Raw genomic sequence first — 26434 nt, forward strand, 5'->3', positions numbered from 1 at the left:
CCATCTCAAAAAAAAAAAAAAAAAGGGTTTTTCTCGCTTGGCAAAAATGATTTGCATTTATAATTACTTTTGCTTTTACAAAAAAAAAAAAAAAAAAAAAACCTGTGATTTTACATTTTTTTTCCCCTAGCAGGAGACCTGAATTTTGTCTCCCCAGGGGATCTTTAGGAAGGTACTAAATTAAACTTCATGCACTGAGTGCAAGTAGGCAGGGCCAAGTCATGTCCAAGCCAGCAAGGACTCCAGGAAAAGTGAACCTACCATAGTTCTAGGAAGTCTCTATGGTGTGACCAAGTCAGGGCACTTGTTCTGGGCTTTGGGGGTGGGGCACAGATTGAGGAAGTGGCCGTGGGGAATTGTGGGTACAGTGTGTGGAGGATGGCAGGCTTCCCTGAGTCTGGGAAGACCTGAGACATGCCGCACAATTAGCAATAACACAGTGCATGTCGGGCTGGGATGCGGTATAGGACACTAACCCATGAACACCTACCCAAAGAGTGCACGTTGGCCTTTTACGCTTTCACTTCTTTTTTCCCTTCCCTTCTCAAATCAGGAATTTCTCTAGACGTCTCTCTGATAACTAGGAAAGGGAAAGAGCCTGTATGTCATGTTCCTGAGAAGTCTGTGTGGGGTGTGGAGACCTGTCATACTCTATGACTTGTTAAGAAGCAAAAATGCAGCCGCATCATAAACTCTCACCACCTTTCTCATTTTTATCTCAAACTTCTTTCATTTTCTTCTGCATTGCTTCCCATTATTTTCACTCATCCACCTAAGCCGTTCGTAGAAGTGGTAAGAAGCCTAGTCATAACTGAAAAGAGCCTGCAGAGAAAGTTACCCGCAGACTCCATCCTCCAGGATGGGTAAGCTCAGGCTTAAGAGGATGCAAAAGTCTTAGGGATCTCATTTCTTAGGAAATGGCCCAGGGAAGAGTTTCTGTGGTTTTACCTGTCACCCTGGATTATAATTCCTGCCATCTGTGGTTATCACCAAGCCTGGGTGACCTCTTTATCATACTACATCTATTAGCAAAGAAAGAAGTTTGAAGGTGGGAACACATACATCCCAGACTGTGATTGATGTATATAGAGCCACACTGTGGTGAAGCACATTCCAGTTGAGGAACTTTGGGATGTCTCTTTATCTTCTCATTCTTCAATTCCAAGGCCCCGAGTTGCCAAGACCCTCTTAGAATCAACCAACTTGCTACAAAAAAACAGCAAGATATTATTATAGAACAATGATGACTTAAGAAACACTGTTAATTTCTGATGCATGCAGATTACAGAATCCAGATCTAGTTAGGATTATATAACTATACAGACACTGCAGATAAGCAGCAAAAGCATCCCAACTTACGAGGTGCTGTGAGATACTTGCTGGTGTTTGTGTGTGTAATGACCCCATCTCAGGTACCCTAAGTGTGTCCCTCTATGCATGGCAGAGGAAATAGAGATACCGTACTGCTGGATCACCAGTGGCTTTTGATTACATGATAGCCTGGGCAATCAAGAGCAATTTATTCTTTTTTTTTTTTTTGAGACAGAGTCTCTCTGTCGCACAGGCTGGAGTGCAGTGGCCGGATCTCGGCTCACTGCAAGCTCCGCCTCCCGGGTTTACGCCATTCTCCTGCCTTAGCCTCCCGAGTAGCTGGGACTACAGGCGCGCCACCTCGCCCGGCTAGTTTTTTGTATTTTTTAGTAGAGATGGGGTTTCACCAGGTTAGCCAGGATGGTCTCGATCTCCTGACCTCGTGATCCGCCCGTCTCGGCCTCCCAAAGTGCTGGGATTACAGGCTTGAGCCACCGCACCCGGCAAGAGCAATTTATTCTACTCATGAGTAGAATCTCCTGGTCATATACATTCTGACACTCCCTCTCTTCCCCTGCTAATACACATTGTTGTTATATAGCAGAACCCTCATCTATTGGGTGGGTTGTTTTCACTGTCTTAGGCATAATGTCTTGTACAACTATAAATTGAATATAGCATATCTTTGGTGCTAATTCTTCTCTTTACCCACTGAGGTGATGCAAAACTCTTGGCAAGAACAGGCAAAGGAAAATGTCTGTCCTGGACCTATCTCAGTCCTTGGTGTATGATATTGATCTTCTTAGCTTCTGATCCCATACCAGTCTGTGGTAGCTTAGAGCCTTTCCCACATCAAAACCTTCATACCGGTTATTCGCAAACCTCAATCTTCAGTTGCCTATAAATTACGTGTTTGTTTGTTTGTTTGTTTTGAGATGGAGTTTCACTCTTGTCACCCAGGCTGGAGTGCAGTGGCGCAATCTCCGCTCACTGCAAGTTCCACCTCCCAGGTTCAAGCCATTCTCCTGCCTCAGCCCTGCAAGTAGCTGGGATTACAGGCGTGAGCCACAGTGTCCAGCCTAAGTTATGTTTTAAGAAGAGTTTTCATCAATTTTGTTTCTCTGGCTTTAGCTCTTTCGATTCTTCATAGCTACTGTAAATATTTCAGCAGGATTAGAGCTAAGAAGCAGCACTCATCTTTAATTCCTACTCTATAGTGACTGCTTTCCACCTTCTCTGGCAGCAGAGAGAAGAGTGGTAGACTATTCTGACTGTGGCAGGAAGGGGGCAGCTTATTGATTGAGGCCACCTGAAGAACTTTTTCCCATTGAAGTTTTGGTAGGCCTGTTTGTTACTCTTTGTGCTGGTCTATCAGACACTTCCTGTCTATATAACCTTAGGGTTTAGTACTTAATGATATGTTGAGGGAGCTGCTCTGTCCTCTTTCTGATGCCCCATTCTCCACTCCCTTGTCTCTCTCTCTCTTTTTTTTTGAGTCAGGATCTTACTCTGTCACCCAGGCTGGAGTGCAGTGGCATGATCTCAGCTCACTGCAACCTCCACCTCCAGGGTTCAAGTGATTCTGTCTCAGCCTCCCAAGTGGCTGGGACCACAGGCACGCACCACCAGGCCCGACTAATTTTTGCATTTCAGCAAAGACAGGGTTTCGCCATGTTGGCTGTGCTGGTCTCAAACTCCTGACCTCAAGTGGTCTGCCTGCCTCGGCCTCCCAAAGTGCTGATATTACAGGTGTGAGCTACTGTGCCCAGCCCATTCCCTTATCTCTTAACAGAAGCCATGTAGCCCAACTCTCCAAGTGCCGTAGCCTTCAAGACTGTAGCCAGTAAACATCTGGCAAAAGTAACTCCATCATCCACTCCCATCTGGCAGGGAGCTGTCTCCTGGAGGAGGCTGAGACATAAGTCCTGGGAATCACATGTTCTTTCAGATGGAAAATTCCTTGTCTGTAAGTAGTTTTTTTTTTTTCCCCCCTGCTAAAACATTGAGTATGCAGACACACATGTGACTAGTCCATGAGATCTCACTTGGGCTCCAGCCTCCATCTTATTTGAATGCAGAAAGTCAAATTCACCAAGATCCCATTCCACAGACTGCTGGAAATTATCAGTGAATCTTGGAAGTTCTACAGATCTGCTCTGGTCATCCCTTCTTTCCTAAACTGTCCCTGTAGTCCTAGATTACTGCTTTGGTCTTCCCACGGACAGTTGGCACCCACCTGCCCCAACCCTCTCAGGACCACTGACCTCAAGCTGCTGCTCTTTCTAGTTCTGCCTTGTGCTGGTTTGGGGCACAGACCCTTCCCACAGCCTCCCACAGTGGGAGTTAAAGGAAAGAGAAGACTGTGACCTAAGTTTAAGAATCATGGAGGTGGCTCACGCCTGTAATCCCAGGATTTTAGGAGGCTGAGGCAGGCAGATCACAAGGTCAGGAGATCGAGACTATCCTGGCTAACACAGTGAAACCCTGTCTCTACTAAAAATACAAAAAATTAGCTGGGCGTTGTGGCAGGTGCCTGTAGTCCCAGCTACTCGGGAGGCTGAGGCAGGAGAATGGCATGAACCAGGGAGGCGGAGCTTGTAGTGAGCCGAGATAGCGCCACTGCACTCCAGCCTGGGTGACAGTGAGACTCCGTCTCAAAAAAAAAAAAAAAAAAAAAGAGAATCATGGAGGTGCAGTTCAACATGGAGAATAATGCGCAACTTCAGACATGTGACTACACTCACAGCCCCTGACTCAAATCCAAAACCATCTTCAGGGGGTCCCTGCAGGCTGCTTTCCAGCCATCTCCCAGCCTTGCAGTGAGGGGTGGCCTTCAACCATGTCTGCCTTATCCAGGATCCAAGCTCCAACACATACAAGGCATCTGAGATGGAAAGCAACTTAAGCCTCATTCCACCCTAAGTCCTGCCGTCCTAATCTTCCTTTCTCATTCCTTCTCCCCAAATGGCTAATATGGAAAAATCTTTTTTTTTTTTTTTTTTTTTTTTTTGAGACGGAGTCTTACTCTGTTGCCCAGGCTGGAGTGCAGTGGCACAATCTTGGCTCACTGCAACCTCTGCCTCCTGGGTTCAAGTGATCCTCCTGCCTCAGCCCCTCTAGTAGCTGGGACTACAGGCATGTGCCACTATGCCCAGCTAATTTTTGTATTTTTAGTAGAGACAGGGTTTTGCTGTGTTGGCCAAGATGGTCTTGAACTCCTGACTTCAGGTGATCCACCCACCTTGGCCTTCCAAAGTGATGGGATTACAGGCATGAGCCACCGTGCCCAGCGAAAAATCTATTTTCTTAGATATACTCTACCTTTGCCTATGAACATAATGGTCTGATGTCAATACATTCTGGACTGTTCAGACTCACTTGCAAGTCAGCAAAAGGTCTGGTTGGTCTAGAACTGAACTAAGCCTAGTCCAGTGTCTGTTTGCAATCCTCTTCAGCAAGAAATGAAAAAGAAAGCTGCTAGAACGGAAACAGTACGAGTGGGAATGCAGAGGAGGGGAGAGGCTATGGAACAGATTGGATACCAGGAGAGGGAAGAGTGAAGGGTGCTGCTGAGGATCCCAGGTGAACTGTGGTGCTCATGAGCCAAGACAGAGGACAGGAGAAGCAGCAGTTGAGCAGAGATACAAGGTCCATTTTGCGCATGTTGAGTTTGAGGTGATTGTGGGATATTCAGTAGAGACATACAGTGAGCGGTTAGATGTAACCATCGATGACTGATGGACGTTCCAGGATTTTGTGATATGGTCGTGATGCAAGGAAGGAATGACACCTCATAGAGCCCAGCTTTCTGGAATCTTCCTGCTTTCACTTTCCCACTTCTCTCTGGGGTGTACCCAGATTCATCTTGTCTCACCTCAGGGGTTTCCTCCTTTCCTCTGATACCTTGGCATGCTTGCTAATGTCCATGCTCCTCAGGTCTCACCTCCCCAAAGAGGCTTGTCGAGGTATTTGCCCAAGCAAAGCTGATGGGCTCCTTCTTTTGCACAGCAACATTCCCTGCAACTGGGCTAATGGTGGGCTCAAGGGGTGTTGTCATTTAGAATCTCAGGACTTTATATCTGAAACATCAGCCTGCAGTATTGAAAACATGAGATCAATTCTGAAGTCTGTTTATTTGTTGTAATGCATATAAAGTTGGTCTTTTGAGTGAATCAGGCTCATAAAGCTATATTGCCAGTTCAGGGAATGAGCCCCATAATAATCAGACACAGAAAGCTTTATTTCCAGTTCAGAGAGTGGATCTGTTTTTCAGTACTGTTTAATGTACATTTCTAGTTTGATGTTTTCTATTTGGTCAATCCCACCAAGTTGATAATGGCTCCCACAAGCCCATCTCTGAATCTTCCCCCTGTCCCTGAACTCATTGTCCTCCTAGAATCTAGAGATTTCTGATGACTCTTCTGAAACATAGAGCCATCCTGGGGCTTGAGCTCTCTGGCCAGGATCCCTCCTGCCTCAGCTACTCTGCTGAATACCAGTCACTGGGCAAATGCTAGTCTTTGTTTACCCTGATCCTCCTGTTCAGTGGCCGCCTCAGCGGTCCATTATGTAGGGCAGACAAGCTGCTGTCTCGGCAGTGAACCCATTGGGCCTCCCAACACTGTGACTAATTGTATTCCCTGTTCTCTGCTACCAGATGCAGTAAATTACATTTCCTCCCAGCTTCCCGACCTGCCAATCCTCTGTTCACGAACTGCAGAACCATTACCTGGGCAGGACGGGACCAGCAGAGCAGCTGGTAAGTCCTGGGGACCTTTGGACGCTAGGATGGTCCAAGGGGCTTGCATTTCACTGAGCTTTATTAATGAGATTAGTGCCCTGCTATCCTTACATAGGGGGACAGCCTCAGCCCAGCCTCAGACGCAGCCTTCACAGTGGCCACACAAGGCAGGCACTGGCCCCAGATGGGTAATTGAGTACCAAATGGGAAGGAGTTCTGAGGAAATCATATGGCATTTCATCTCCGACTTCGGGGGAGCCTTTCTTTGGTGTTTGTGGTCCTTATATCTGTGTTTATTCTCAAAGTTAATCTGTATTCTGCCTCCAGGGATTTTCATTTTCCTCATTGGAATTATACAAATTGAGAGAGCCATCCATGATGGAAGCTGGGTGGGAAATATTTTCAAAGCCTATGGTATCTTTACAGAATCCTTTGGCAGTTTAGCTATTTGTATATTATGAATACATATATTCCTAAGTCTTCCCATTTCTGGAGTTATTTCTTAGCCACTGTGGTGTATTTGGGAGGAAAAGAAGCAATTTAAAGAACACATGTTTCTTGCTAATGTTTCTCACAATTGGAAATTTTGCAAATAATACATTTATGAGTAAATTACATTTCCTCCCAGCTTCTGAGTGTTGAGTATAGGGAGAACCATGCTTTGCTCTGCTTAATGCAGACGTGCCTCAGAAATCAGAACTGGAAGGATGCAAACAATAAATCTCTACACCAGCCCTTATGATCTACACAGAAATGTGCTGAGGGCTGGGGGTTAAATGGAAAAATGAATTGCCCAAGGTTGCATGGTTAGTTACAACATACGTGAATTCAAATATGAGTATCAGATTCTGCTTTGCATATTCTAGGTAAGTGTACGTTTAAAATAAATCACATAATGACAGATTTTATAAGCTAAAACATTCATGGATGTTTAAGCCAGAGGAAATATTTTATATAGGCCAACCTGAATATTTTATGAAGCAAAGAGTCCCTCCTTATTTTAATACAAAAATAAAATAAAAGTCAAGTAAGAATTAATGTAGTTGTCATGTCCACTGGCCAATTGAAATATCTGTTGGGCATCTTGGTAAACAATTTAGCAGATTACTAAGTCCCTCCCCTCTGAATTGTACAGACTCACAGAGTCCTAGAGATGGATGGGACTGTCAGTGGTATCTGGTCAATCCAGAGCCAGTTCCACGTCTTCCTGGACAGTGACAGGATGGATAAACAGGAAACTGCAGCCTGCAGTTATGCTTCAAAGGACTCACTGGCAGTCACTTTAACATTGAACTCTTGAAGTACTCCAGGGTGCACTTCTGAGGTCAACTTAGGTAAAATGTGTTTAAGAGTCACACACATTCCCTCTGGTTATTAGAGACTTGGGTGTTGATGATTCCTGATAGCTGTGGGTAAACAACTTCTCGGGTCCTCTGCACAAATTCCTGCACTTCAAAGGACACGGGATATGATCCAACATATGGATCAGCTCATGGGAGGGTAGGGACAGTGTATGAGAAATAATTTTAAGAGAGAGAAAAAGGATTTGAGCAGTGTGGGTAGTCAAAGAGTTTAAAGTTCAAGAGTAACACAAGAATGTGATTGTAGTGCTGTGTAAGTAGGAATGTACATTATTTCTACAACCCAGCTCCCTTTATCTTTGAAGATCCTGCAAAACGTAATGATTTTAAAAGCCAGTGCATTTGTAAAAGTATAATGTGATCAGAATCTTTTTAAAAGTAAGTTTACATATGTTTCTGTTGATGAGTTAAGAGTTAATTTGCGTAAATGCATCTGCTGTGGGATTACATATAAGTGGAGCTATGGAAGGAATTGTATTTGTTATGATGAACTCCTTTGTCCAGGCTGTTTAGGGAATGGGATGTTCAGATTCATGATCAATTGTGGTTAACAGTGACTACGCAGAGCATGTGTGGCTTACCAACCAAGGGTACTCACTAGAATTCTCCTAGATACAGTCCATCTTGCTTTAGGAATGTCCTTTTGGAAATTTATATAAGTTCAGGGACATTTTGACAAATGTCACTTGTCGTTACTAAGTAGTATAACAAATATCCTGGTTGTTTGGAGTTTGGAAGGTTTGGGACTCTGTATAAATGGGAATTTATTTAGAATCATTACTTTTCAGAATTAGGAGACATCTATTCCAATCCTTTATCCAAACATTGAATCCTTGACATAGCAGCCCTGTGAAGAGGTCCTCAAACCCCGGTCACACACCTCTGTGATCCAAGCTTAATCTTCCTCCAAGTTACCCATTCCATCTCTAGTTGGTTCTGACTATTGGGAAATTCTTCCTCTGATGGAGCTATCATTTGTCTGCCTTCATCTTCCACCCACTTTTCCTTATCCTGCCCCCTGGAGCCTTTCAGAACACATCTAAGTTCTAATTTCCCTTCAAGTGTTAGAAAATCACTGTTATTTCCTGTTTTTCCCAGATCCTCACTCTAAATCCCCTTCATGCTCACAGCCCCAGTCTCTCCAGCTGGTATGGAGATGATGAGATTGCCTTTAGACACTCTCCAGCATCTCCGTCCCTCCCATCTGAACGCTCTTCACTTGGTTGCTAGTCTACTTGATGTATCATGCTCAGAACTACCCAATGCCTCCTGAGCTAGGCTCCTCACCCCCAAAATAGAGCATGACGCTGCAGACCGTGTGGCTGACTTTGCTGGCAACACGGCCTTTCAGCTTCAGTTCTGAAAGGCCTCAAAGTCATTTCATGTGTGCCACGTCAGCCTTGCTCCCTTTATCCATAGCATTGTTGTTTCTGAATCCTTTCAGCTGAAATGTTCAGTCTGTTTCCCCTAGTTATACATATACTACTACACCTGCTCATACATAGAAGGACCTACAGAATTCTTTTGTTTTTTAATCTCAAAAGACAAAACTAAGCATGAGCTATGCACTTTTCTGTCCTTTGTAGATTTGCTATGACTATTAAATATCTTCTTGTTAGTTGTCTCTCAGGAATGTTCGGGGTTTCATGGAGGCACTGAGGAACCACAGCAGGAAGTCGGGGAGGGGAGTGATGTCATGGGATTTGACAGGGCTCTGACATTCCCTCCTATTTCAAACACGCGCAGTTCCTCCATCCTCGTGTTTACATATCGTGTTTCTGCATCAGATTTCACTTGAATCTAGGGCTTAACAAGTTTTGAAAGTAGAAAACCCTCTTCTCTATTGTTAGGGTCTTTGTAGCTCATGATTATGGTATCCTCATAGCTTTACTTTGCTTCTCAGTTTACTACCCCCTCAAATCTGAAAAAACAACCTTTTAATATTTTTTATCATCTCACTGCTAAAAATGTTGCATGTTGGAACCAAAGTCAGAGCCCTGTGGCACACCATTAGAGATCTCTTGGGCCTTGATAACCCTAAATCGACATCTTTGGAGTATGATCATGCAACCACTAACAAGTTAATTGTCTTAACACCCAAGGCACAAGTTTCTGTGTAGTCCACAGGAATATAAGGGATTTTGTGATGATCCAAATACGCTGGATCTTTTCAAATGCAATTTGCCTATTCTTTCCAGAGACCTTGAACAAAAAAGAAAATGAGATTAATCTGCATAGTTTCTGCTTGATGAGCCCATGCTGGCTCTTGGTCATCTCTGTTCTTTGAAGATTAACTTTAGAATGTAGCTAGCCATGATGTCAAGCTCCTTCTATGTAGTTTAGAATCCCCTCATTCTCATTTTTGAAAATCAGACCTTTAAGTGTCAGCTTCCAGCAGCTTTCCTGGTGTTCAAGATTCTTGAGACAAATTCAACAAGAGAATCGGGACCCTGATCCCAAAGCACTGACAGCCTTTATATCCCTGCAGTGCTTTATTATTTTCTAAGATTTTCCGCTCGTCTGGGCTTCACTTTCCTTTCTGCCACTTGCTTTCCGGCACTTTACAGGCTGAAAGCTTTCCTTCTTGACCAAAAATAGAAGAAAAATCAGACATAAGAAATTGGCTTTCCTTTATTATCTATCAACATCACAACCTTGCTGACTTAGTTTTGTTACTACTAAGGTGTCTTGGAAAAACAATTGATTCACAGACATTTTTGATCACTGTTTTTTGGGGGGGAGTTACAATTTTTTATTGATACATAATAATTGTACATATTTATGGGGTACATGTGGTATTTTGATACATTCATACAATGTGTAATGATCAAAAAAGGGTAGTGAGGATATCCATCACCTCAAACATTTATCATTTGTTTGTGTTGAGAACATTCACAAATCTTCTAGCTATTTTGAAGTAGACGATAAATTATTGTTGGCTTTAGTCACCCTACTCTGCTATTGAACATTATAACTTATTTCTTCTATCTAACTATATTTTTGAAGTTAGAGATTGCACTTTGGGATGAGAGGAAGAACCCAATCTAAATTAATTTCCTCGTTTTTATTGTCATTGACATCACAATAGCCATTTTTACATTTCCAGCCCAAAGAGAATATGTGAACACATATGTATATGTATAACCATTTGCTCGAATTTCAGCTCGAAGGGATAAGACTACCCATATGTATGTTCATTTAACAAGTCAAGCTTGTGCATTGCTTGTCTATCACATGCCAGGTGCAATGCCAGCTCCTGGATGTTTCTTTTACTGAGATGACCTTGACCCCCCATGGATGACACTTATGATCTGCTTCCTTCCTACTGTACTTTACACATCACTGACTCGTGAACCACACAGGGTGTTCACAGCACCATAAAATATCAAAGTTGGATACTTTTCATTGTACAAATGAGAAAATGAAGCCCCAAAATGGGGTGTGATCTGGATAGGAATTCCGATGCTATCTTTCTCCCTCCTCCCATCTCCCTGACTAATGACAGCGGAGCATGTGGTGCTTATATTTTGTATGTGGGCTCTCACCCTGTTCCTCCTCCCGTAATCACAGCGAGTGAAAGGAACTGAGATGGAAAAAGCCTGAATCAATGATTGAACTTTCCATCCTCCTGGAATAGTCTTGTTTTGTATGCTCTTGGACTGATGCTCAAATGTATTCATGTCCATTGCTCTTCCTGCCTTGCTTGTGTCCGTTACTCTTGTTCCCTCTTCTCTAGGCTCCCTACAGCCCTTACCGTTGCTTTCTCTCTGCCAAAGGTGAAGGCAGCAGGCAACATGGTCATGTGTAGGGCCAGGGGGATAAATTTGAATCAGAACCACACATTTTGTGCTCCTCAGACCCATCTCTCTGGGCCCTGCAGAGCAATCGCTTCTCTGCTGAAAACTCCCACCTTGGTTTTTAGGTGGGTACCTTCCCCAGAGTCCTCACACTCCACTCCGCACCTGGGTATTTTCAGAACCTAGAGACTGGAATTCTCAACCTCCACTTAATGTCTGTACTCCTTCAGGGCATTTCCCTACTGATGAAAGAATTATTAGGGAGCAAGAACCAAGAAAACCAAATGCGGAGGCCCAAAATCAAAGTATCCATGCAGTCATTCATCTGTATCCCTTTGAAGAAGCTAGCAACATTGGTTCTTATTCTTTTAATAAAAGAGCATATTAAAATAAAATAAAATAAACTAATTTTTAAAAAGAGCATATTACTCAGCTGTCTCACTGGCTTCTTGGAAGGAGTAGCAAAAGTGTTTTATATACTCCAATCTCATTGTCATCAGTATATAAGGTTTGGAAATCAATAAATAAATACATAATTTAATAAAAGCATACTTCCAGATTTCAGCCAGTCTGTCAGTGAAACTTCCATTGAATTGTCTTCTATTTCTTGTCCTCCTTCTCCAGGTCCTTCATCCTGGAAAATTTCAAGAGCTTTCCTTCAAATACTTTTCTGTATGTCCATATATGTTTCAAGATTTCTTTCAGGGCTCCCTCAACCCTCCACAGCACTCCCTCCTCATTTTTTTAATAAGATGAACAAAGGCACCCAGCCCTTTGACCCTCATCATTATACAAATTGTAGTGTACCTCTGACATGGAGAAGCTGGAGGGAAGACAGGGCAGGTTAGAGAGTATGCTTTGTGCTTTGTGGTTAGAGATGAAGGGATGATAAGCATGAGAGGCTGTTGGTATAAACTTTTGGCAGCAATAGGAAGTAGAAGAGTTTTTAAAATTGTGTGCATCAAAAATAAGACATTTCACTGAAAATGTAAGTCTTATTTTCCTACTGGTTCATATGTACTCTAGTTCATGCTTTTGAATATTATTGGCTGCGAACTGAAGCAAAATGTAAGTGCTTACTCATAAAGACGACATTTAAACATTCACACCTCTTGCATGGCTTTCTAAAAGGCCTAGATAACATTCTTATATATGTATCCATGAAGACTAAATATTGCCTTTGGGTTAAGTCAGAGCTTCTCAAAGTGTTCACCTTTGTTACCCTTACTGGAGGAAAGAGTGAATGAAGAAAGGAATGTAGAATCATACTCTTAAGTGTGATTTGTGGTTCCTCTGAAGCCTTATGTTTTACCTAGGAAAAAAATACATATGCATTTTGTGACATAACATGTCTAAGTTTATTTTATTATAAAATTACATTAAAATGCTTAAAATATTCTATGCTCATATTCTAGGAATATTGGAAGAATAGTGTACAACATGTAAATATAAATATGTAACCCTAATAAAACCATGTCACATGTGGTTCAGTCCCAGAGCCATGTCACATTTAAAGAAATACAGCTTAAAATCACACACCAAAAAACCATTAAGAAGGTGTTCTGTTCTTTAACTATTTCTCCGGAAGGATATTAAAAGGGACCTTGGCCGGGTGCGGTAGCTCATGCCTGTAATCTCAGCACTTTGGGAGGCTGAGGAGGGTGGATCACTTGAGGTCAGGCGTCTGAGACTAGCCTGGTCAACATGATGAAACCCCATCTCTACTAAAAATACAAAAATTAGCCAGGCATGGTGGCATATGCCTGTAATCCCAGCTACGTGGGAGGCTGAGACAGGAGAATTGCTTGAACCCGGGAGGCAGAGGTTGCAGTGAGCCAAGGTCGCGCCACTGCACTTCAGCCTGGGTGACAGAGTAAGACTCTGTCTCAAAAAATAATAAATAAATAAATAAATAAATAAATAAATAAATAGGACCTAATTTATATCTCCACTAAGCAATACTTCTCATATTCGCTTTTCTTTCCTCCACATATCACCTGCTCTGAAACATCATTTACCACCACAAAATACTCCTTCTCTATCCGTATTTCACAGTTTTTACTCTCTCTCCCACTAAACTCCTTTCTCATCAGTGTATATGTGGATGTACTTAACCTTTCTAGAAAATAACTTTTCATCATCCTCTCTCCTTTCTTCCAGTCTCTGATTCTAGAACAGACAAAGATTAAAATGAGAGAAAAGTGGACCAACAATGATCCCAGCATTCTCATTGGGTGGGCAGAGGGATAGGGACATCTGTAAACATCCCCATGGTAATAATTTGTATTTTTATCCTATCACATATAGATATAAAAATAGAAATATTTTGTTCCATATTCTGTATTGATTGCAGGCCAATGTGTGGATTTGTTCACAGATTACTGAATGTTTGCAGAATAATTATTGTACCTACAAACTAACAATTATTACTTTCCTTATTTATAACTATGTCCCATGAGTGTGTTCATAGTGATAAGATATAATAATATTCTAATCCCAGACTGTGCTTTTTAAAATAAGTATAATATTTCAAGAGCAGGCTTTTGGAGTCCATGCAAATTTTAAATACCTATTCTATTCCTCTGATGGCACATTTTGTGAGAAATCAGGAACTAACTGAGATAAATGTTTATTTGGATACACTGTCATTGTGTGTGCCCTTGCACCTCTATGACAAATATTGGTTGGCCTCCCATTGTGTCACTTGAAGAAACTTGAGAACTTTACGCTGAACAAGTGAAACTTTCAAAATGGATCTGATGAAAACCAAACATGGGATTTTGTTTCATAATCTTTTTAGTTAAGTGTTAACCAGGAACAGATTGTATCTTATTATGCAAGCAGATGGAACAATATCATCGCTGTTATTATTTTAAACAAGTTCAAACATCAATTACTGTGTGTACCGTTTCATTGGTGTCATATTATACCAAGTATTTGTTACTAGATTACAACAATCATATTAGACTCTTGAATTATTAGCCTTTGTTTCACAGATGTGTATATTACGTACCTACTATACAAATGGCTCTAAGGTAGGTGCTGACAGGGAGGGGTGTCATGGATAGGTGTTAGACAAGAAACTAACCCTCAAAAGATCCTAAAAATCTATGAAGCTGATGAAACATTCCCACAAATAATTATACAGCTGAGTGGTAATTGTTAAGAGCCTTCAGAGAAGTTTAGAAAAAGTATTGAGAAAATTTTAAGAAGACAGGGATAACTTAGAGATGGAAAGATCAAAGAAAGTGTATGGAAGAGGAGGCAGTTGACTTTGGCATTAATCAATGAGTTATATTTGGATATGCAGAAACTCAAAACAAAGACATTTCAGGAGAAGAAAATCTTAACAAAAGCAGGAGATATTTAGGTCTGGGGTGGTGTTATTTGGTTGTGCTAAAGGGAAAACGAGCACTAGAACATATGGTTGAAAAGAGAGTTTGGATCTTCTTAATACAGGGAACTTATTCAGAAAGAGGTAGGGACTCAAGACAATGATAAGCAGACATGGGCTAGATCTCTAGGAGTCTAGAGGAGCAAAAGGAGGCTATCTAGGCAGAGGGACAGCAGGCACACGGATGAGCAGCCGTGGGAGGAAGTTGAGTGTCCTGGGAATAGTGAGAAGTTGTTATGGCCACAATGTGTAAAGAATGAGAGAGCCCGCAAGACAAGGCTAGAAAGGAAGGTTGCAGACACATCCTGAAGGGAACTATATGCCATGCTGGGGAGTTTGGTGTTTATTTTCTAAAGGCACAAGAAACCAACAAAGGGTTTATGACTCAAGTAACTGTGAGCAGGATGGAGCACAGGCTGTCAGGGGTCGGCAAAATTTTTGTATAAATGGCCAGATTTTAACTATTTTAGACTTTGTGGACCATATAGTCTTTGTCGCACATTCGTTGTTTTCTTTCTCTTTTCTCTTTCCTTCCTCCATCTTTTCCTCCTTTTCTCCCCCCCCCCCCCCCCCCCCCCCTTCTTTTTTTTTTTTTCTTTTTTTTAAATAAATACAACCCTTTACAAATGTAAAACCACTCTTAGCTCCTCTGGCCATACAGAAACAGGGTCAGGCTGTCTTTGGCCCTCTGGCCACAGTTTGCAGTCTCCTGGACTAGAGCAAAAAGAAGTGTTAGGTAAAATAAAAAAACAAGGCTGTTGTGCAGAGAGCAGAGGAGGGCCTGAACTAAGGCCTTGGTGATAGAAATGGTGGTGAGGAGATGGATGAGATATATCTGAAGTAGAATTATTTACTGTCAGTGAGTGTTTGGCTGTAAGAAAGCAGGAAGAAAAGAACAAGTCAGACGTGATTCTCACGCCTCTGGCTTGAGAGACTAGGTAGCAGTGCTGCTGTTATTTGGCACGGAGACTGTGGAATAGTTTTGACAGAAGAAGCTGGAGTCAGTTTGGAAGCTGCTGAGTTTGATGGGTTCATGGCACATCCAGATAAAGGGCATCTGAAGCCTGGTGGCTCTGTGGGCCTGGTGCACAGTTTCTTCCCATCCGGGAAGCCTATGAGGAACCAATTTGGAAGTATGAGGTGTCATAAGAGTCTATAGGACAGGAAAGAGCTGTCCTTAGCAACCCCAGACTGGCAGCAAGATTTGGGATGAATTAAAAAGGATACAAGAGTGAGAGGCAGGGGCAAGGGGAGGGGGAGACCAGGTAGGAAGCTCTTCCAACAATCTAGGGAAGAGGAATTGAATGTCTTACATTGAGTAGTAGCAATGGAACAAAAAGAAGACAACAGATGGGAAAGCTATTATAGGCAGCAGGACTTGGCACTCTGTGCATGGAAGATGAAAGAGGCATTCTGCGATCATTGTCTTCAAATTCCAGTGTCCTATTGTGATGTTACTTCTGTCTTGTGCTTTTCTTAGTCCTTATGTTAGGTACCTAGCTTAGTGACTGAAGTACTCACCGGGCACATAATATGAATGCTCTCATGCCTTTTCAATTGTTGAAAATATTCTATTGTATAGTACAGTGGAGGATAGCCATTTCCCACCTTCAGAAACCTTTGTGGAAATGTAGAGAAAAAGAAAACACTTGATGAAAGAGGTTTTTTTATTTATTTAAAATTTTGGAACTGGAACACATTTAAACCAAGGGTTTGTAAATTGTCTATCAGCTGGGGAAGCCCTCAATCAAGGTAATTTGCATGTTGCCAGCCTCCCTGAAATTCTTCACACCAAGATCTAAAGTCTCTTGTGCCCTTATTTTAGCAGATCTTCCTTAAATGTGTGAGTGCCATTGAGATATAGCAACTGTGCATCTGTCCTCCCAGTGCATTAAACTGCTGTGTTAAAATACAGATATAACCACCTTTGTTTACAGTGCGCACCTCACTCTAACACTCAAGATGCTTGGCAGTTAGAATAGAAAGGGCACAAAATCTTTTTTTTGTCTGTTTGGCAATTAACCATTCACTGGCTTTTTTTGTTGTAACATGCACTTCCTTTCTCTTGTTTTCATTCAAGCTGTGTACGCCATGGAAATTAATGTGGAGAAAGACAAACAAACAGGAGAGACCAAGATTCTCTCTACATCTACCATTGGCCCAGAGGGGGTTCATCAGAAAGGAGTCAAAGTCTATGATGATGGTACCAAAGTAGTGTATGAGGTGCACTCAGGAGGCACCGTAGTAGAAAATGGAGTGCACAAATTAAGCGCAAAAGATGTAGAAGAGCTTATTCAGAAGGCTGGACAATCAAGCTTAGGAGGAGGGCACGTGTCCGAAAGGACTGTGATTGCAGATGGGAGTCTCAGCCATCCCAAGGAACACATGCTCTGCAAAGAAGCCAAGTTAGAAATGGTACATAAGTCTAGGAAAGACCATTCTTCTGGGAACCCAGGGCAGCAGGCCCAAGCCCCCAGCGCTACAGGGCCGGATGCAAACTTGGATCAGCCAGTCACCATGATTTTTATGGGCTACCAAAATATCGAGGATGAAGAGGAGACGAAAAAGGTGCTAGGCTATGATGAAACCATCAAGGCAGAATTGGTCCTCATTGATGAAGATGATGAGAAGTCATTGAGGGAGAAGACAGTGACGGACGTGTCCACTATTGACGGGAACGCGGCTGAGCTTGTGTCCGGGAGGCCGGTCTCAGACACCACAGAGCCCTCATCCCCAGAAGGGAAGGAAGAGAGCCTAGCCACAGAGCCAGCCCCAGGTACCCAAAAGAAAAAGCGCTGTCAATGCTGTGTTGTCATGTGACCACTTCTTTCTTCTCCTTTCTTCTGGGCAGCCTGTACTCTCCATCACTCACGTAGACCTCACTGTACCACTAACTGCAATACTGTGAACTGGAAGCAAACACCTGCCTTGCCTTGCAGTTGGATTGCTTTGATCTCTCTCATTTTTTTCCTTTTCCTCACCTGAGAGACAACGTGCATGTGTGTGCTTCATTCTCTCCAAGAACTTGCTTTTCCTCTAAACCTTTCCTTGTGTCTTCAAGAGTGAATCACTTCCTTCCTGCTCGATTGGAATGGACTCTTCGTATCAGCCAGTGATATGGTAGCCTTAACTCACTTGACTGGAATTGAACCCATTGGCACTGGGGGTTTCATTTTGTAGTGTGTTCCTGTAACGTAGTCACACACTGCCATGTCCCTGGTTTCTCACTTGCCTCCTTTGCTGTGGATCTTTGTTTTTATATCTTGTGTGGCAAAATGCTGTTGGCTCTAGCCGGTTGCTAGTGTAGCCAAAAGTGGACCTTACTTAGTCTGTCTGATCTAGGGTGATGCTTTTTGCTGCCTTACATAAGCTTCCAGATTACAGTATTGTGCATTTGTGACTTTCTTTCTGTTAAAACTGAAATGAAGTCGATGTAGAAGAACCCAGAGCTTGTCACAGCTGAAATATAGGGACTGATTCCATAACCTGCCCATCAGCAGTTGTCTCTCTTTCTATGGTTTAACCAATGAACCCTTTATATAAGAAGCACCATTTAAAAATTTCTAAGGACATGAAACAAAAGTTGTTTGAAGCATCAGTAGCAATTGATCTCCAAACTTAGGCAAATTCACAAGCCTTGTTTCTATTCTCTTAAAAAAATGTAAATTTTTATATTGTTTCTTTTTTCATGGACATTTTCTTGTCATGTTAATCTATTTTCAATGAGGGGATCATCTTGAGAAGTATCTTTGCAGTGACCATATTTTTAAAACAGTCTTTCCGACATACAGTGGTTGCCATGATGCTCCCACTTCATCATGGATGGTGCTGTAATGCATTAACTGTTCATCTTATGCCCGGTTGATTACAAAGCCTTGCATCTGTACTCTTTTCTTTCTGGCCGCCATGAGAAAGAAAAAATGTTTTACGGTAACTTCAACTTGTAAGGTTCTTATCTGCCCTTCCAAAAAAAAAAAAAAAAAAAAAAACTTTAAAAACTTTTAAAAATTAAGAACAGAAGACCTGTGCTTCTCAATGTTAAACACCTTAATTTCGTAACAAATCATTGAGTGGCACATAGCTGAGGCTTCATTAGGGCGATTGTTTTTGGCTTTTTAGTTTCTGGAAATAGCTCCAGAAGAGACAAAGAATATTTTTTATCTAGAGCACAATGAACAGTTTTTGAAATACCTTCTCAGCACTCCCCCAAAGCAAAAAGCCACAAATGTAGTAAAACCAAAGGGAAACAATTTAATAAAGTAACAATAATATAGTAATGAAATAAAGATATAACATAACTGGTTTTAATAAGAGTTATCTTAACTTTATTTGCCCAAACATTTATAGCATTGTTATGAATTATTCATAAAATTATGTTCCATAGTATATAGTTTTGAAAAAACATATGATATACTACATCAAGTCTAACTTCTGTGGAAAGTAGATCAGAAAAAAATAAGATAGTCTTGAGAGAATTTTATTATAGAAGCTGTCTAATTTGACCTATTTTGCTTGCTCAGTGCTAAATCTATTTTTTTTTAAATTTCCTGGCTTGAAATTATATTTACTTCAATAGGAAAGGTAAAAATATCAGTTTTTACTTGTCAAAATTAATTTTCTGAAATAATTGCATTTTAATGAGCACAAAATGGGTCGCTTTATTATACTCATTTTGTTTACACCTATATGTAAACAGAAAAAGTTAAAAAGAGAAAATAAAGGAGCTAAGTTCTGCTATTGAAGATTATTTCATCCAAGGCTTGGTTTTGAATAACTGAGGGAAATATCTCTAAATCTCAAGTTCATCAAAACAGCTGCAATGGAATAAAACTGCTCTTTTATCGAGAAACCTGGTTTGGATGCCTATAAATTGCGCTACTCTCAGCTTCATTTTCCTGAGTACATGGTCGTTGAAGCATCATTTAGACATCACATAAAATGGCCTGCAGATAAACCTATTTACGTAGAGGGAGAAAACAGTTTCAATGTCTTGGACAATCTGTTATTTTAATGATTTACTTAAGAAAGAAACAATCTAAAAGTTTACCATAGCTTATCTTTTTTACTCACTTGGGGATTCAAGCTATTCAATGTGAGTTTTAAAAATGTAAGCACAGTTAGTGAGTGAAATGGTAGAATGTAGAACCCTTGAGCTTGCTGGTTGATAAACAGAATCAATCTTCCGGAACAGATGATTCCCTGAAGGGACCTACCCTTGCCTAAGTGAACTAGTTTTTCATAAAGAAAATGATCTGCACATCTTACTACAACACTACACACAAGAACTAAAAGATTAATGATTATCTGTATTCTCTTCACTAATTACTATTATGGGGGGATAATGATTAGCAAATTATATGAATTCGAGTTCTCTCTATACTTTTATTAGTAAAGCTTATGATTTAATGGACTTTGAAGTAAGATGTGTTACCTTTATTCAAGCTATTTGTAGCCACAGTAAATGAAGGTGTGTTTGAATATGGCATATATATTTGCATATATTCCATCATTTTCCTGTCATAATGGGGGATTCAGGCTTAGCCAGTACTTCTACGGGATGAGACCTAAAATCTCACCTATAGCAGCAAGTAACTACCCTTCGTGATGATAGTGTACATGGAGCTGTGATTGTGAACATGCTGCCTTTCCTGCTGTCGTTGGCATTCTCTCTGTAAATTTTATTATGTGTGGTATCACACTCTCCAAAAATTCAGGGTATTTGGTTACATAACCAGACTAATGAAAGAATCAGTAATGAAACTGCAAAACCACGATCTTTTTTGAGCTAATGTTTAGTTGGGCTTTCCTTTAAAATCATATAATCAGGCCGGGTGCAGTGGCTCACACCTGTAATCTCAGCACTTTGGGAGGCCGAGGCGGATGGATCACCTGAGGTCGGGAGTTTGAGACCAGCCTGACCAACATGGAAAAACCCCGTCTCTACTGAAAAAAAAAAAAAATACAAAATTAGCCAGGCGTGATGGTGCATGCCTGTAATCCCAGCTACTCGGGAGGCTGAGGCAGGAGAAACACTTGAACCTGGGAGGCGGAGGTTGCGATGAGCCGAGATGTGCCATTGCACTCCAGCCTGGGCAACAAGAGCGAAACTCCTTCTCAAAAAATAAACAAATAAATAAATAAATAATCAGTTCCCTTTAAATAGAAAGAGGAGAAAAAATAAAAGGAGGGGTATCTCATTTGTATATAAATAGATTTTCAATGGCATTTAATGAAAGATTCTTTAATGGTTAAAATGATAAAGATTAATTCTACATATCTTGAAAAATCTTAATGACTTCTGTATTCTTGACTTCTTAAAAATATTTTCTTTCTTTTAGTGTGCAATAAGACAAACTAAGGGGAATTTTTTCAGCTTGTATCTCTTTTACCCATATTATTTTCCTTACATAAGCAAAAAAATAATAATTGCCTCTAAAACTGATTTGACAATGTCTAGTGACATCATTTAATATTGGTGATAGGGAGGAAGAGAAGGTAGGGAGTGCCCTTATGGCCAAACCTAAAACACAGTTTCCTTGAGCCTTCTGAGCAATCTTAGAATTATTCAAAACTTTCAGGAAACTCAAATTCTATTAATTTGATTTGGTTCCTTTCTGAAATGTTAATAGACATGTATTTGCTTAAAATGTCTACCTATTCCATTTAATTTCCTGCTGATAAATGTATTTTATCTACAAGCAAGTAGAATATTTTGTTTTGGTTAGAGTCAAGTTTTTATAAAAGGAGGGGAAGTATATAAAGAGAGTTTCCTAGAGATACAATATCATCTCTGGAGCAAAATGTTGAGGCCAAGTGTAAAAACAGACTATTTCTCTTTACTTCCTGCAGAATTTCATTTCAAGGGACTACAGCACACCCTTGAAAATTACCATTTATTTAATGCCAGTTGAACCAATGGTAGCAAAAGAGGAGGGAGGGAACATGGTCATGGAGACAAAATCTAACTACTATACCAGGTCTTCCTTTGTAAGAAATATTAGCCCTGTCAATATAAAATGCAGATGAACATAGACAGAATAAGCATCGAGGACTTTTTATTATTGACTTGAAATCTAGAAGCTCAGTCATCTCTATTCATCCCTGGACCCACTGGAGAGTTTTACTCACTAACAGATCCTTTTCTGGAAGAAATAATCTCATCTCCTACAATATTAGTTCACAACAAAAATCATTCCAAAGTGAGCCATTTCACGTTGTATTTTTGCCATATGCACATTTGCTATTGAAACCACAGATTCTCAGCATATGTAAGACATAGGTGTTTCAGAAACTTCATAAATACACAATCTTTTGGGTGCTCCTCAATTTCTTAATCAAGGTATATTGAACTCCAGTGATTAGGATAGAACCTGAAAACATCCTTTGTTCTATTGGCTAGTACACCACAGCAAGAGCACAGAGTTATTTGTATAATAAAACAACTTAAGTAATGAGGAAGATGGGATGTTTGATTCCTGCTACCACCAGTTCACTTCACAAAGGCCTTCTTCTGGTATTACCAGGAAAACTTTCCTGCATTTTCTAGGGAAAAAGAAAAGTCATTTATTAGGAGCACAATGCAGATATGTATCTGTGTTTTCATAGCTTCAGCAAACTTCTTAACAAAATTCCCATTTCAACAAAAACCAAAATACTGATTGTTTGAATGTAGAAAGGTATAGAATAAAGACTACATCCTGAAAGTCGCAAAGGGGAATTTTACCAGGGCTCCTTCGACCAGCGCTCCCCACGTAATTTTTATATAACTTAAGTAAGCCTCTGCTTCCCCTCTCCCTTCTAGTCTACCATAAGAAGGTTGGAACTGCCGCACAAAAGAACTTGCTTTCAATATGAAAATATAATATGTAATTTTGGGGACTGCAGACTTTCTGCATCAAAGATCTGGATAGCCTTAACTTTTATAAAAATAACTTTTCAATGTTCTCTTTTACTAACCAGGAAAACAAGATGTTTTCTGAAATTAATGACTTTTCTATTTTGTGTCTGTTTTCTAAGTTTTACAGGTTGAGGTAAAAGGGTTGTCTTCTCCTCATATTGCCTCTTCATAATCACCTGGGGCTATTTTTTGCAAGTCACTGCATTTTACAAAGAAATAAAATAAAAGTATATCTCACAAATCATAAAATTCTCCCTAGACTTCAGACAGTCCTTCTGGAGTGAAAGACTAGAAATACAGAAAGAAAAGAATTACAGGGTGGCTTTCTTTTTATTTTCCTATGGTTAATGTACTGTATGGTATATATGTTTACAGAATGTATCTGCCTTGTGATGTTAACAAAATGAATGACAAAAAAATAGTACTGATGTGCCATTTGACAGTTTGCCTTAGCATCACTGTTTATGTTCTTCTTTTCTGTCCTTTTAAAAAAGAAACACAGGTTGTATTCCAAAGCTGTATTAACACAACATTCTCTTCCCCACTCCTACCCAGCCTTCTCCAGAGCTGTGAATTTCATTACAGGAGCATTGAGGCAGAACCTTGCAGGTGTGGTCCAAAGGGGCTAAAGTGGGCATAGGTTGGGATTTACTTCTGCCCGTCTACCAACCAAACGCGTATCTGTGTTCTCATACAAGCCTGCAAAATCACACCCTGCCTTTCAGGGAGACAGGCCACATGGGTGCATGACCTCTTGCAGTCATCTCCTCACAGTCCTTCCCACTGTGAGAGAAGGAAACTTGCAGACACCCAACTGGGTCTGGGAGCATATTTTTAAGCACAGCTGGCATTGCTTGAAAAAGCAAGAGAGATGGACTCAAATTCTATAATTGAGCCATGACTGAGGAATGTGCCCATTCGTTATAGTCTAAGATGAATAGGATGATATGGGTGGGAATAGGAGTGGCTGTAGAAATGGAATATTTTACATTTATGTATTTTTTTAAGGAATAGTATTTTTATAATGAAATCTATATGCATTATGGAGCTTGAGTTTGAAAACACCCTTGATTGGCTGAGCTATTTCTTCATTCCATTAAAGGTAACGTTCTGGGGAGTCCTATAGCACTAGGCCAAGCCTTGGGGGCAGGAACAAAGGGCCTGTCACTTGGCCTTGCACTGCCATTACATGAGATCCAGTGTTTCCAAATAGGCGTTGGTTGGAAGATCGAGCTTTCTACACCTGCCATTAGGTAGATTAGATAGACGACTTGACAGCTCTGTGGGCTATACCTTTAATAATATATAATAATCTTTGGGAAGGAGATAGCTATTTTAAATGCAAGCAAAGCCCAGAAACTATCAACGTCCAAATCTTTCACATATTTAAGGAGTAATTGCCACATTTGAGGTTAAGGGACCACTCACTCTGGTGCATTTGAGAAATATATATGAAACGGTGAGTCAGAGCCCTCTGACCATTTTCAGTCTATACATAAGCAGATAAACCACCAACATAAATCTTACAGGAGCCAGACGTGGTGGCTCATGCCTGTAATCCCAGCACTCTGGGAGGCCAAGGCACGAGTGTGAGCCCAGACGTTCAAGACCAGCCTAGGCAACACGGTGAGACCATGTTGTTTAGTCTCTACTAAAAAATACAAAAATCAGCCAGCATGGTGGCGCACACCTGTAGTCCCAGCTACTTGTGAGACTGAGGCAGGAGGATCGCTTGAGCCCAGGAGATGGAGGCTGCAGGGGGCCGAGATCTCGCCACTCCATTCCAGCCTGGGCAACAGAGCAAGACTCTGTCTCAAAAAAAAAAAAAAAAAACAAAAAACAAAAAAACAATTATCAGATATTATTGGCCTTCTACATAACACAGGGCTGCACCATATTTTTAGAGTTAAGTAGATACAGGAAAAGATTGTCTTTATCCACAAAGGAGATTCTGAATTTTTAGAGTTCCTGAATATCTTCCCCCAAGTTTCTGTCAAATTCCTGAAGTCCCATCCCTATCACACTCAGTTTCCTGAAGCTCTTCCCCAACACCTGCTCCTCTGTCTGGCAGGCAGAGTTGTCATGTCTCAGAAACTACTCACCACTCTTGTGAGACTCTCTTCCCAAGCATCATCCTTCCTCAGGATGAGGCCTTTTTCTACTACCCACGAGATCAAGACCCTTTTTCTAACAAGACAAGGTTATATCTACTCCATTTTCAAGAGAAATAACCCCTCTGGTTCCCATGCAAATCGTTTAAATTCCTTCATCACCAGAATCTCTCCAATAGGCCCAACTCCAGCCCAGCTGTGAACATTGCTGTCATGGAGACAACTCCAAAAATGAAAGAACTATGCAATTGCCTGAAGGTGCTAATGGAGAGCCAGTTTACTCTAATCTCTTATTACTAAGGAACCTCTCAGTTTCGAGATTAAGTGGGCAGGGAGACATCCAGTCACTTAGTTTTGCAATGACAGGTCTTGATATACACACAGGCCACCAGGCAATGCCTGATCCGAACTATTCTGTATGTAGCTCCAACTCCAATTCTGTGATATCCTATTCTGGCAGGTGGGAAGAGTTCTATTCTTTGCAGGTTCTGGAACATTCTTTCCTCCTCTCAAGCTCCTGACTTAGGAGAGTCAAAATCATACAGGGGTTCCAGAAAATGTTGTGTCTGATGCAGCTTTTCAGTGAATGTAGGTTGTTGGTGAAATTTTCAGCTTTAGCACCTCACTCGGGGTGAGTGACGTCTCTGTAAATACTTTCATTTGTGGTTGGTTGGTGGGGGTGGGGGTGGGAGCCTGTCGTGCTTACTCTGAATTAGCTTACTGGGCTAGCTGCTGTACTTTGTAACCTGAAGTGTACTTTGACTGTTCTGTTTCCTTCAGATGAAAAACAAAATAAAAACTGACTTCAGAAAAGACACTGCCAGCGACAGCTGATGCTGTACTTGTAGCTTCTCTCTGTTCCTCTGTACAGTATTAATAGACAATAAACTGCCTTTTCACTGCATCTACCTCTGTGTGTCTGTGCCCTGATTCTTTCCCCTTCTCACCTGCCACTAGCGGACTTCAGGCCAGACTGTGTTGGGAGCACCTTCTGCTATTCACTAAAACTAAACACTAACCCAGTGCCTCTCAAACTCCAGCATGCTTCAGAATCACCCGGGGGTACCTGTTAACAATGTGGAAGCTTAGTAGCACCTTTGGAACTCAGATTCTGATTCCCAGGTGGGGCCCAGTAGCGTGCATTTGTAATAATGTCTCCAGGTGATTCTGATGCATTGTTACCTGGACCACCGGTTTGGGTGCCCCTTGGTGGGAATCCTCATGGCCCACCTGTTGTAGTTGGTTTCTACACTAATCCAATCTCCCAACATGTCCTCCCTCTAACCCCCTTTACACGTCTCTCTCCACACCTGTCATCCTTTTCTTGTTCCTTGCAAGCCCCCAGCAGCTGCCCAGACCGTGATCAAACCTGGGCTGCCCCTTAGGCTAAGTGACAGGGTTCATCTGGTGCAGTCTGCTGTTTAAGAGCATCTTAAGACACATGGGGACTTTGTTTCTCTTTGTCACCTCTCTTCACTTGGAACAGGGTCAGCAAAGTTTTTCAATAAATGGCCAGATAGTTTTGGCTTTGTGGGCCAAATGATCTGTTACAACCACTCAGCTCTGCTGCAAAGCAGCCATACATGACATTTAAATGAATGAGTGTGGCCATGTTCCAATAAACTTTATTTACAAAAACAAAGGCTGGGTCCGATTTGGCTTATGGGCTTATAATTTGCCAACCCCTGGCCTCAAACAGGGCCTGGTCCATTGTAAGTGCTCAAAAAAAAGTTTCAAAAAAATTATCGCATGAAAGAATGAATGAAGAGTAGATGTGATGCCTACCACCTGCAGAGCTGTCACAGAAAATGGTTTTCTTTGA

At 41.3% G+C, this 26434-nt stretch overlaps 1 protein-coding gene across 6 annotated transcripts in view; it reads left to right on the forward strand.

The window, feature by feature from the left end:
• Positions 1-26434, forward strand: part of PALM2AKAP2 (PALM2 and AKAP2 fusion) — a 398719-nt gene that overhangs the window by 152539 nt on the left and 219746 nt on the right. For 3 of the 6 annotated variants that reach the window (XM_017859235.1, XM_017859233.1, XM_017859236.1), the window contains exons 6-7: positions 5969-6070; positions 16685-17380. The exons of 1 other annotated variant lie outside the window; for it this stretch is intronic. In XM_017859235.1, the coding sequence (XP_017714724.1) occupies positions 5969-6070; positions 16685-17380 (798 nt within the window). The remainder of the gene's footprint in view (positions 1-5968; positions 6071-16684; positions 17381-26434) is intronic. 2 more of the 6 variants (XM_017859234.1, XM_017859237.1) reach the window with 2 other exon arrangements.

Source organism: Rhinopithecus bieti, unplaced genomic scaffold (genome assembly GCF_001698545.2).
Source record: "Rhinopithecus bieti isolate Rb0 unplaced genomic scaffold, ASM169854v2 scaffold_47444, whole genome shotgun sequence".
In the NCBI taxonomy this organism is placed as follows: Eukaryota; Metazoa; Chordata; class Mammalia; order Primates; family Cercopithecidae; genus Rhinopithecus; species Rhinopithecus bieti.